Source organism: Nycticebus coucang, chromosome 7, assembly GCF_027406575.1.
Source record: "Nycticebus coucang isolate mNycCou1 chromosome 7, mNycCou1.pri, whole genome shotgun sequence".
NCBI lineage: Eukaryota > Metazoa > Chordata > Mammalia > Primates > Lorisidae > Nycticebus > Nycticebus coucang.
This window is the reverse complement of record NC_069786.1, coordinates 35,127,713-35,140,235: the sequence shown is the minus strand read 5'-3', so window position 1 is coordinate 35,140,235 and position 12,523 is coordinate 35,127,713. Positions and strand designations below refer to the sequence as shown.

The window sequence follows — 12,523 nt, the reverse complement described above, 5'->3', positions numbered from 1 at the left end:
TTGCCTTTGACTCATTGCTTCAGTTCTGTAAGACTATCCGCATACCAAGAGGATTGTGACCACACGTTTTCTGAGATATTTCTGGAAAAATGTTGTGAGAAGCTCAGCACCCGTTGCTCAGTGGTTAGGGCACCAGCCTCATGCACCAGAGCTGGTAGGTTCGAACCCAGCTAGGGCCTACTAAACAGCAATGACAACAAAAAATTAGTTGGGCATTGGGACTGGCACCTGTAATCCCAGCTACTGGGAAGCTGAGGCAAGAGAATCGCTTAAGCCCAAGAGTTTGAGGTTGCTGTGAGCTGTGATGCCACAGCACTCTCCTGAGGGCAACATACTGAGACTCTATCCCCCCACCCCCCCAAAAAAAGTGTTGTGAGAGAATTATTATTGGGATGTGATCTCTATTACCACATTTACCTAAAACACACCATGCATTTTGTCTTTCCTTGTTTACTCCAAGTATTTATCTGGGTCTGAAAAAGTATGGTTTTGTTGGAGTCATGTTCATTGTAAGCTCTGGGAGGATAGTCACATGAAATGACACGTTTGTTCTTTGCTGTGGCAATTATAAATATAATGAAGGTTTACAGCCTCTGGCTTTTCAGCTTAGCTTGAAATTTAATGATCAGTATCTTTTACTAAACGTGATGTGTAAGTATTGTATGTGTTACTTTGTTATTTTCAAAAATTCAGTGAAAATTATCAATTGAAATGATGCAACTTTTTGAATGTTTAAATGACCAAATGTGAAAACATGGAACATATTAGAAAATATAGCTCTAAAAAAGTCACTTTCTATGAAATTAAATTGCTCAAGTGACCCCTAATAGAATTGGCTCTTCAACTAATATGAAAGAGATTGAGTAATTTACTATTGATGAAATAGGTTCCACAGTGTTTTATTTCTACAAATTATAACCTACTTCACAGGAATAAATGCAGTATCCAAGAATAGCTCTGATATTTTGTGTTGAAAAAGTTGAAGCTCTGTTTTATCTTGTTAAATAGACAGAACTGGGTAGTAAAAGGGTGTTAATGGAAATGGCTTTCTACCGATTCACAATTAGAACTCTTACATTACTTTTTCTTTAAGCAGAATATTGTAAAAATGAGTTATATACATATCTCTAGGACTTTCTTAAATTTGAGCCTACTTTGTTCTCTGCAACATATACTTTGCAGTTGTTTCATCTGAAGAGAATGAAGATGAAGAATGATCTTTTGCCTAGTATTTCCAAATCACAGGTATGATGAAGGTGTATTAATCAGGATTCTACAGACACACAGAATGGATGAGATACAGGGAGAAAGTAAGAAAGATCTGTTTTAAGGAATTGACCATGTGATTCTGGAGGCTAGAAAGCCTAGAATGTGTAGGATATGCCAGCAGACTGGAGACCCATGAAAGAGTTCATATTGCAGCTCAAGTCCAAAGACAGACCGGAGGCAGGATTCTACCTTTCTTGGGAATCTCAGTCTATTTGTTCTAAAGGCTTTCAACTGATTGTATGAGGCAAATCCACCTTATGGAGGGTTACATGCTTTACTCAAAGTCTACTGATTTAACTGTTCATATCATTAAAATATACCTTCACTGAAACATCCAGACTGATGTTTGGACCAAATATCTGTGTACATGGAAGTAAATAAAATTACACATAAAATTAACCACCACACAATGATGAGCTTTAAAGGTGTGGTTGCAGAACTTAATGCAGAATTCTCCTGAAAGCAATAACATGAAATCCAGAAATTATATGTGGTCATATTTGCATACCAATTTGTTTGTTTTATCTATATTCATTGATTAGTGATTATCAAATTATGATTTTTTTAAGGACCTTCTCTTGGAGGATAATCTCCGAGGATCTCTGACATTTATGTATTTCTTAAAGGGAGACACTGACTGCCTTTTTTTCTGAAATATCTTTTCAAGGATGTCTATATAGAAAAGTCTTGAAAGACAGAGATTGACTCTTCTTCCAGGCCAAAAAGCAGGCCTGCTTACTGCCTATTATAACATGTTTGCAATTCCTAAACTGAAAATTCTTTTGTCCTGAAACCCACTTTGTGTGAAAGTGTCCATATAGGCCCTTCCCCATTGTCCCAGGGGCATTTTGCAGTATAGGAAACTGACCCCCAATATGCTGATGACCATGCCGCTTGTTGTACCAAAGTAATAAAGTCTTATATTCTCCTATTAGCAGCTATGAATAATAATCCAGCCAATTTAAAACATGGAAGTATAGCAAAATCTCAGTTAACCATTCTTTTCATCTTTCATTTTTACTTTACATTACTTTATTGATAACGATGATGCATAGCATGGCTCTTTATTCATACATGAGTTCATTGTATTGAAGATGAAATAACTGAATATCATAAAGAGATGATGTGTATCTTCTCATCCATTAAAATTGACAATATGCTTTTGATAATACAAGGAAAATAAGATCCTTATATGTACTCTGTATATTCTTTGAATACAAAAGTAAAATATCTGGTTCTTACCAAATACAAAATTACAATTAGCTTGTGAAGCTTGCGTAGTTTACCCACTCTTTCCTGGAATGAAAATGAGGATGAAAATTATCAGCCTTAGCTGGCCCCTAGGGACAGATAATATAAAAAACTTTAGTCTATGACCACAGACCCTTAAAACCTCCAGAGATAGCAAATTCAGTAAGCAAACTTTTGCTGCCATAATTAATTAAATCGAGGTCATTCTCTCATGTCAGATACATAAGAGCTGTGATGCCTCAGGCCATATTGAAAAACACAAAGAGAATATGTATTAATTGAACTAGAAGAATAGGAGGTGGGATACTTGTTCAAGTTCTGACTCTGAGGCAGAGTAAGGCATTCCTGGCCCTAAGCATGTCTAACTGCATGCTGCAGATCTAGTTATTTAAGGCACATCGTACTCTGAACTCATGTACACACTTTTGTTCCAATTCATAAAAAAAAGTGATGTCCATGCTAAGGATAGATAACCATGGATATACCTAGATAAAGTAAAAAAAAATGTAAATATTGTGTTTTTATAATTTCAATTTGGGGCTGCAATTTCCAACTAATTTCTTCTTGCATTAATCAAATAATTTTATAAAACATCAGCACTTATGTATCACTCTTTGGAAGTCCAGATTATGAACTTAATACTAAGGCAACTAACTATTCATAACCTCAGCCTTTTTTTTTTTTTTTTATAAATCATAGATCCAAATTAAAAGTAGGAGATTATATTTTAAATATATAAAACTGTAATCCTCTTCTGTTCCATGAATGTGTAATATATAAATCTGACCTGTAATGAAGTTTCAGTTTTAGAAATATGTTGGGTATTTTTTCAAAATAGCTCTGTTTAAAAACCTTGTTTTGTCAATGTTTTACATTCATTTAAAGAACTTTACTATTTTATTAATTCCTTTTAAATCCACATCACTATTCTTTTTAATTTACATAAATTTTATTTTCTATTATTCATCCTCATTTCCTTAATAGTAGGTATTCTTTATAGGAGATAGTATTATTAGTTTTAAGAATTTTTCACTTAAGTGAACCATGCAATTAAGTACCAAGGCTACCTTTACATAAGATGTGAGTATATGTATGTTTAAAGTACTACTCTTATAATATTCTACTTAAACAAGCTATTCTGAAATTACTAAATCATGTTTACATTCTGAAATTACTAAACCATGTTTACAAAGGAAAATGTAGAAATTTTAAACAATATTAGCAAAAATACAATATTAATCTTAGCTATTAGTATAAGAAAAAGTCTTATTATCTGAGGTATATAGATAATTCTTTCACTTAGTATGGAAAATATAAACATGATCTTAATCAAAAAATTTACATAAAACCATTATCTACTAGAATTTCTCTCTCTCTCTCTTTTTTTTGGGGGAGTGGGGGAGAGGTACAAACATGTTGATAGTACATGTCTATTGCAATAGGAAAATGGGTATGGGATGAGGAACCTGCTGCTTTGGACCACATGCCTTCTGTTTCCTTGAGTGCAGCCTTTATTAAAAGGCATTTGTAGGTTGGGTGAGGTGGCTCACTCACACCTGTAATCCTAGCACTCTGGGAGCCCAAGGCAGGAGGATCCCTTGAGCTCAGTAGACCAGCCTGGGCAAGAGTGAGATCCCATCTCTGTGTCTCTATTAAAAAATAGAAAAAAATGGCTGGCACTGCTGTGGGCACTTGTGCTACCAGTTACTTGGGAGTCTGAGAAGTTGGATCACTTGAACCCAGAAGTTGTAAGTTGCTGTGAGCTAGGCTGATGCCTTGTCACTCTAGACTGAGGCAACAGAAAGAGCCTCTGTCTCAAAAAAGAGGGAGGGGTTCTGTGAAGTTTGGATTCAGTTGAGGGGCCTTGCTTGGACATCTGGAGGGGCCATATGTGGCCTTGTGGTCTCAGATCCCCCACCCAAATGCAAGACTTAACCAGGCCCCTTTGAATAAAGTATCAAATGTATTATTAGTTCTTCTACTGGCTTCATATTAGTACTGAGTACATTGGAGGCTCTCATCTAATGGGTATAATGTAAGAGCATGTGCCACACTCACCTCTTGGGCACAGGACACAACTACAACTAACAAATGCAAACATTATAACCTAATCATTTGTACTCCCATATTTAATCTGTAATAAAAACAATAATAAAGTTAAATGTTTGTAAGACTATCTTCATATCTTAGGTTTCCATCTAAGTTGTAAGTTAATCAAAAGCAGATCAAATAATATGGAAGCAGAATGTTGCCCTTATCAATGGATATTTGTAAAAAAAGAGGTTAATTGATTATGTATAGTTTGTTCTATAAGACAAACTTTTTCCTTGCCCCATTAAAAATTACCAAAAATATTCCTAATTTGTACATAGACCCTTACATGAGTTTTCTTATTAAATCTTTAATCAGCCTCATCATTTCTGTAAAGAAAGAAAAAACACAAAAAAACAAACAAAACATAACAAAGAACATAATAAAAAATCACTCTAAAGAAATTGTTTTATTACTATGTGAATAGACAATATAGTTAGCTAAAGGGAGACTATTATAGTACTAATAATACTAATAGCAACTTTCGTATAAGATATTCTATGTGCCAATCATTATTTTAATAATGTCACATATATTTATTTCATTTAATCTTCAAGGCATGCCTATGAGTTAAATACTATCATTATAGTCATTTTAAAGACCAAGGAATTGAAGAAGAGAAAGGTGAAGTATATAGTGAGTGGCAGAACCTGACAATGTGTTTCCAGAACTTGAGATCACAAACACCATTTATAGCATTTAAGCATTTCACTTTATCAAAAACAAAATAAAGTTAGATCTTGTCTCAGAGACAAGATCCTACCAAATCCTGCTTCTTAGAAGTCAATTCTGTTTCATTACTATTTTTCATAAGTGACTCTGCGTGTACTATTTCTTTTTTTTCATGTTTTTTTTTATTTATTTTTATTAAACCATAGCTGTGTACATTAGTATGATCGTGGGGCACCATACACTTGGTTCATAGATCGTTTGACACATTTTCATCACATTAGTTAACATAGCTTTTGTAGCATTTTCTTAGTTATTTTGCTAAGACCTTTACATTCCACATTTACTAGGATTCACATATACCCTTGTGAGATGCACCGCAGGTGTAATCCCATTAATCCCCCTCCTTCCCCCCTCCCTCCCCTCCCTTTCCTCTTTCTCCCTATTCTTAGGTTATAACTGGGATATAGCTTTCATGTGAAGGTCCTACATTAGTTTCATAATAAGGGTGAGTACATTGGGTACTTTTTCTTCCATTCTTGAGACACTTTACTAAGAAGAATATGTTCCAGCTCCATCCATGTAAACATGAAAGAGGTAAAGTCTCCATCTTTCTTTAAGGCTGCATAATATTCCATGGTGTACATATACCACAATTTATTGATCCATTCGTGGATCGATGGGCACTTGGGCTTTTTCCATGACTTAGCAATTATGAATAGGGCTGCAATAAACATTCTGATACAAATATCTTTGTTATGGTGTGATTTTTGGTCTTCAGGGTATATGCCCAGTAGGGGGATTACAGGATTGAATGGCAGATCTATTTTTAGATCTCTAAGTGTTCTCCATATCTCTTTCCAAAAGGAATGTATTAATTTGCATTCCCACCAGCAGTGCAAAAGTGTTCCCTTTTCTCCACATTCATGCCAACATCTCTGGTCTTGGGATTTTGTGATTTGATAACATCCAACATCCATTCATGATTAGAACACTTAAGAAAATTGGTATAGAAGGGACATTTCTTAAACTGATAGAGGCCATATACAGCAAACCCACAGCCAATATCATATTGAATGGGGTTAAATTGGAATCATTTCCACTTAGATCTGGAACCAGACAAGGCTGCCCATTGTCTCCATTGCTCTTTAACATTGTAATGGAAGTTTTAGCCACCGAAATTAGGGAAGAAAAGGCGATCAAGGGTATCCACGTAGGGTCAGAAGAGATCAAACTTTCGCTCTTCGCAGATGATATGATTGTATATCTGGAAAATACTAGGGACTCTACTGCGTGTACTATTTCTGATTAAAGTTGGTCACTGGTAAAAATGCAGGAAAATATTACTAAAAACTCATTTTAAAGGAGAAAACATAAGCCGTAATTTATTCCATTAAGTAGCACTGTTAAGTAAAAAAGCCAGAATAGATGTACAGTATTTTTAATCCTGACAAATTAATAAAAATTAGCATATACTGAGAAGTTACAATATTCTATTCTAGAGTGCTACATGTTACATACAGTAGCTAATTTATCCTTTGTCATCACCCTATGGAATAAATGCTGTTATTATCTTCACTTTACTGATGAAAAAATTAAGGAACAGAGTGACTGAGTTGCTTACCCAAGTGTCAGAAACATAATTTCTGTCTATACAGCATTTAATCTGCTTCATATCGAAAAAAACTCAAGTCGTATGTCAAAAGAGAAAATTTTAAAAATAAAAGGATTATCCAACATGAAGATTTTCCATGCTGGAGTAGTTTAAAATGTAATCCAATTTTTGAAAACTAACAAGATAAAAATCAGCTATACACCATGATAAATAAAAAATAAGAGTAAGAAATTATACTTTCTTCATTAAGCCAGATCAGGAAAGTGCTCAGTAAAGTTGTTTTAGTAAGTAAAGATAAAATTAAACTTTTTCCTAAGCATGGGCACAATTAACCTGCAAAAATTACTCATATTGGATGGTAATAAAGCAGGCAGCTTACTGAAATTGAGAACGTATCTTATTCACTATAATGAGACTTTCAGTTAGATCAAATCACATTTTGTATTAGTTATCCTGAATCAGGGTACATGTTGATAAGCAGAAAGGGTTATAAAAGAAAAAAAAAAATTCCCGGAGTCAGAAGGACCATGACTAGAGAATAAAATACAACCTAATATTTGTTATGTCTGCGTGTGAGGATATGTGGTTTCTAAGCAGTGTGTGAATACATAGCTCTGTCTCTAAGTTTTGTCTGGTAAGTCCCAGTCCTGTACCTCATATCCAGGACAGAAAAAAGTCTGTGTAACAGACTTCCCCGGTTTAAAAATAAATGAATAAAAAAGAGAGCGAGTTCACAGTAAGTTCACATGCAACAAAGAATAGAACTACCTTTATTATGTTGTGGACCATTTGGAGCATGGTTTACAAAGTGGCAAAATGTAACTGTGCAGTTCCGAAGGTTTCCGTGCTGGGGATCAGATGGCATAGGTTTTTATCCCATTTCTACTGCTTCTTGAATGATAATAGACTACAAGTGACTGCCTTCACTTGGGAGTGTTAGTTTCTCCAGTTGTAAAATAAAGGGTTTAGATTAGCTGATCTCATAAAATTATATGTTTATAGTATGCTTTGATTTTATCATTGGCTGAATATTATAATACAAACCTTTAATAGGGTCTGTTTTTAAAATATATCCAAAATATCCGTAAGTATTGATTCTTTGAGGTTTGCTCTTGATGCCGTTCTGAGATGAAAGCCTGTTCTGGCCTTTCAAACGTGTGCTCCTCTTTCATCTCTGTGCAGAAGGACATTCATATCATTTTTATTTCTCAGATTACATAAATTTGAACATGTTATCACAGTACTAGTGGATTTTTCTTCTTAACAGTCTTTATTACTTTTTTTTTCATTTATTTTCACCCTTTTCACTCATATCACTTATATTTTCCTGTTTTTTGCAGGATACTGTCTCAATTACAACAAATTGAGGTTTAATTAAAATATTTAACCACCATGATTAAATTGTCAGCACTTGTGCACATGGAAAAAATCCATGTGAAGAAAAAGGATGTATTACATAAGGGACATTCAAAATAAAATTGAAAAGTATCCTATGGAATAATAATATTGGCAAAAAATCACAGTACAAAGAATTTCTGCATCAGAGTCTATTACTTTTTGAATTAAATAAAATATTTATTTATTTCTTACTTTTCCTTTTTTAATAGATCTGGATAATGTGGAGGGAATTGCTGTGGACTGGATTGGAAATAACCTTTACTGGACGAATGATGGCCAAAGGAAAACCATTAATGTAGCCAGACTGGAAAAGGCTTCTCAGAGTCGGAAGACTCTGTTAGAGGGAGAAATGTCTCATCCCAGAGGGATTGTTGTGGATCCAGTCGATGGGTATGAATTTAAACAGTTTCATATAAGGAGAATGACAATAAATCTGTTTTAACATATTTAATAATAGTCATCCTTATTTAAACGTATATGTACAGGAAAATACACTAATGAATGGTCTGATTGAGAAAAAGTATGCATTTAGTGATTTTCTCACTGGAAAATGTACTAAATAAACTTTTCAAAGTACATTAAACTGAAATGAGTAGATTTTATATATAAACATTATATTACTCGATTCATTCAGATTAGCACTATAATTCTTTAAACAGCATAATACCAACATAAATAATAATTTCAATACAAGAATCAATTAATTTAATTTTTTAAATCAATTGAAATGTAATATATAAAAAAAAGCAAAAGTTTTTTTTTTTTTTTTTTTTTTTTTACATTGACTATGGGCCAGGCATTTCATTAAATGGGGTACTGTGCATCTATTCTGTAATTCTCATCATAATTTTTTAATTAATTGCTATTATTACTCCTATTTTATGATAGAAAGGAAAAACTGATAACTGACCTACAAAAGACCAATTAGTAAGGTACTAGGTAGTTATTTAAACTGCAGCCTGTCTCTAAAACATTCCTCTTGGCCACTATACTTCACTGCTTTTTATTAGTCTACCATGCTAATTCCCATATGGGGCCATCATTTTGTTGTATGTATTGTTTTAAAATGGAATATTTTGTTTAATTCTTATTAATATATTTTCTTTTGACTTTTATTCATAATTAAACCAATATTGCATATTTTATGAAGTTTTTTTTTTGTTGTGTTTTTCCCTCCATGGTTTATATGTTGTTGCTTCAGAATAACCTCACAAAGTGGATATTCTTTATGCCTTACTACACATATTCAAAACAAATGAATTAAATAAGAGACATGTGACTCTCTTATAAACTAGGATCACCAAATTGCAGCTCATAGAATTGTTTTGTTGACAGTAGTTCCAATTATGATCGGGCTTTTCTTCCTAGGCAGTGAATAAACTAATTTTACATGTTTTCACTGACATAATTTTAATGTAATTTTAGTGATTTTATATGTGAATTCTACAATTATCTGTTTCATTCGCAGACTTTTAAACCAGGTCTTCTTTAAACCAAGACTATCTCAATTTATAGAGAATGTTTATTCCAAAAATTCATTTATACATGAAGCAAGAAATTTCAAATATGTCTTAGATGAGCATCTCCCTTTTCAGTATTCTGTTAGAGAAAAATGTTTTCTGATAACATTAAATAGTCTTTGTTGTGCTTAGAGAGATAAAATAAATGTAGAGAACATACACAGAATCATATAATTTAGAAAGAAGTTTAGAAACCACTAGTTTCATCTTTCTTATCAAATCCAGCAAATTTCCTTCAACCCCTCCCATACTTGGGACATCCAACTTGTATTTGAAACCTATAGCATCTATGTAGTCATGCTCTTTGGGGGCAATTCTGATTGATACGATTTCTTTTCTTTTTATTAAGACACATCTGCATCTCTGTTATGGCAGTGTACCATCTAACCCTCTGTTTGCCCTTGACACAACAAAGAATGGCTGATATACCTGTTTCATTAGTCACAAATATTCAAATAAAATATGAAAACTTCTATTATCTATTATGCACAAATATTAACAAAAAGTATGTGTGTATGTGTATTTGTGAATGTATATATGTGTATTTAAGCACACACGCTTTTTCTTTCTCTCTGACAATACGTTATACCCAGAGCTCTGCAGTAGGTATACAGCTGTTAAGGAAACAGGCATAGACTTATTTCTTACAAAGTTCCCAGTGGAGAGATATGTAGTAAAAGAATAAATTAGTAACAAATGAACAATAATAATAAATAAGCACCAAATGTAATTCAACAGACCAAAACGGTAGAGAAAAACAAATAAGTTGATATTTTGGGGAACAGGTGGAAACCTATTTAAATAGATTTTCTGAGAAAGCCTCTTTACAGAGGCATCATATAAGCTGAGACTCACTTCTAGCAAAGGAACTAGTCATGGAGAATGGAAGACAGAGTATTTCAGATTAATAAAATGGTTCAGTTAATAATCTTAAACTGGGCAAAAGCTTGGATGTCAGAGGAACTGGAGTGAAGGCAATGGGGCTGGGTTTTAGGGAGCAGGAGAAAAAAGTAACTGAAGATGAGATTGAAAAGAAAAGTAGAGCCTTGCTAGCTACGATGGGAGCTTTGTATTTTTCCTTCAGTAAGAGGGCAAAATAGAGAAGTGATATAATTGAATTTACATTTTTAAAGGGGTAATCTTATTTTTTCATAGAGAATGAATTGGAAGGCAGTACAAGCAAAAATGAACCATTTGAATTTAATTATTCAAATAATTGTTGCAGCCTTATATATAATTTTAAAGAAAAGTTTTAATTTGTAAAACTCCATTCAAAATAATGAAAGCTATAACCCAATTATAGCCCAAGAATATGGGGAAAAGGGATAGGGAAGGGAGGGGAGAGGTAAGGATGGGTGGAGGGAGCGTAATTGGTGGGACTACACCTATGGTGAATCTTATATGGGTACATGTGACATTTACTAAATGTGGAATACAAATGTCTTAACACAATAACTAAGAAAATGCTGTGAAGGCTATGTTAACCAGTTTGATGAAAATATTTCAAATTGTATATAAAACCAACACATTATACCCCATGATTGCATTAATGTACGCAGCTATGATTTAACAAAATGATTTAATAAAACGACTTAATTTGAATTTAATTATTCAAAAATGAATTAATGAATTAACAAATTAATGAATTTGAATTAATTATTAATTATTTAATTTGAATTAATTATATTAATTATTCAAATTCATTATTAATCATTTAATAAATGATTTAATAAAAATTTAAAAATTCTAAAAATTAAAAAAATAACATAATTTAGTTTTAAGTAATTTTTTCATAAAAATTGATTTACTTATATTTTTGCTACCATAATATCTATTTGCAGCTGTACACAAGAGAGAATTACAGATTTTCTATACCATACAAGCCTATTAACAAAAATGGTTTATTTCAGAGATACGTTTTTTCAAAAGCTCATAACCAATTACAGAATCAACACAAGATTTACTCATTAAATTTTATTAAAATTTATTATTCCATAACTACCATATAGATCAATAGAAATCAGTAATAAATAATTGTTCTCAAAGAGCTTATAGTCTGGTATGCAGGCTATTCCTACATTCACACAAACACACACTTAACAGGAAGATAAAGTAGAAAGAAATATATGCTTTTTAGAACTTCACTGAAGTTTTTAGTTTAGATCTAAGTTTAGATAAAGTTTAAATAAGATTTCCAAATGAAGTTAGAAAAACAACTGATGGCAATATGATAGTTGTTTGCAAAACACAATAGATTTGAAAAAGAATGCCCAGTAGGAGTTCTTTTTCAACAGTACCATTTGTAATAGGAACATAAAAGTAGAGACCTCATGAGACGGGAGACACTGAAAGAATGGGATTACAGACTTCAACAATTGTTGAAGTGCCAATAAAATTAAAGGAAGAAGAGATGTTGATGGCATTTTCCCTCAAACTGATAACTACAAATGAACTCACTTCTTTCCAATAATTTCACATTTCACATTTATATCAACAACATAGGTCAACATCTTAAAATGTCATCTATACAAAATGTGTCCCCTGCTGAGCATATATTTTCCAAACAACAACATCTTACAGCACCCTATTTCCATGGCAGTGAAGCATTTAAGGATTATTTCTAGTATGGGCCACCTCATAAGGCAATTGAATTTGGGAACATCTATCCAAGGGTGCAACTATAAATAAGGAATAATCTCTTCTCTTAATT

The 12,523-nt window shown here is 32.8% G+C and overlaps 1 protein-coding gene across 1 annotated transcript in view; it reads left to right on the top strand.

Annotated features, from left to right (window-relative positions):
- The window catches only part of LRP1B (LDL receptor related protein 1B), a 2,318,354-nt gene that overhangs the window by 1,241,632 nt on the left and 1,064,199 nt on the right, over positions 1 to 12,523 (top strand). The window contains exon 12 of the mRNA XM_053597274.1: positions 8,503 to 8,683. Within this exon, the coding sequence (XP_053453249.1) occupies positions 8,503 to 8,683 (181 nt within the window). The remainder of the gene's footprint in view (positions 1 to 8,502; positions 8,684 to 12,523) is intronic.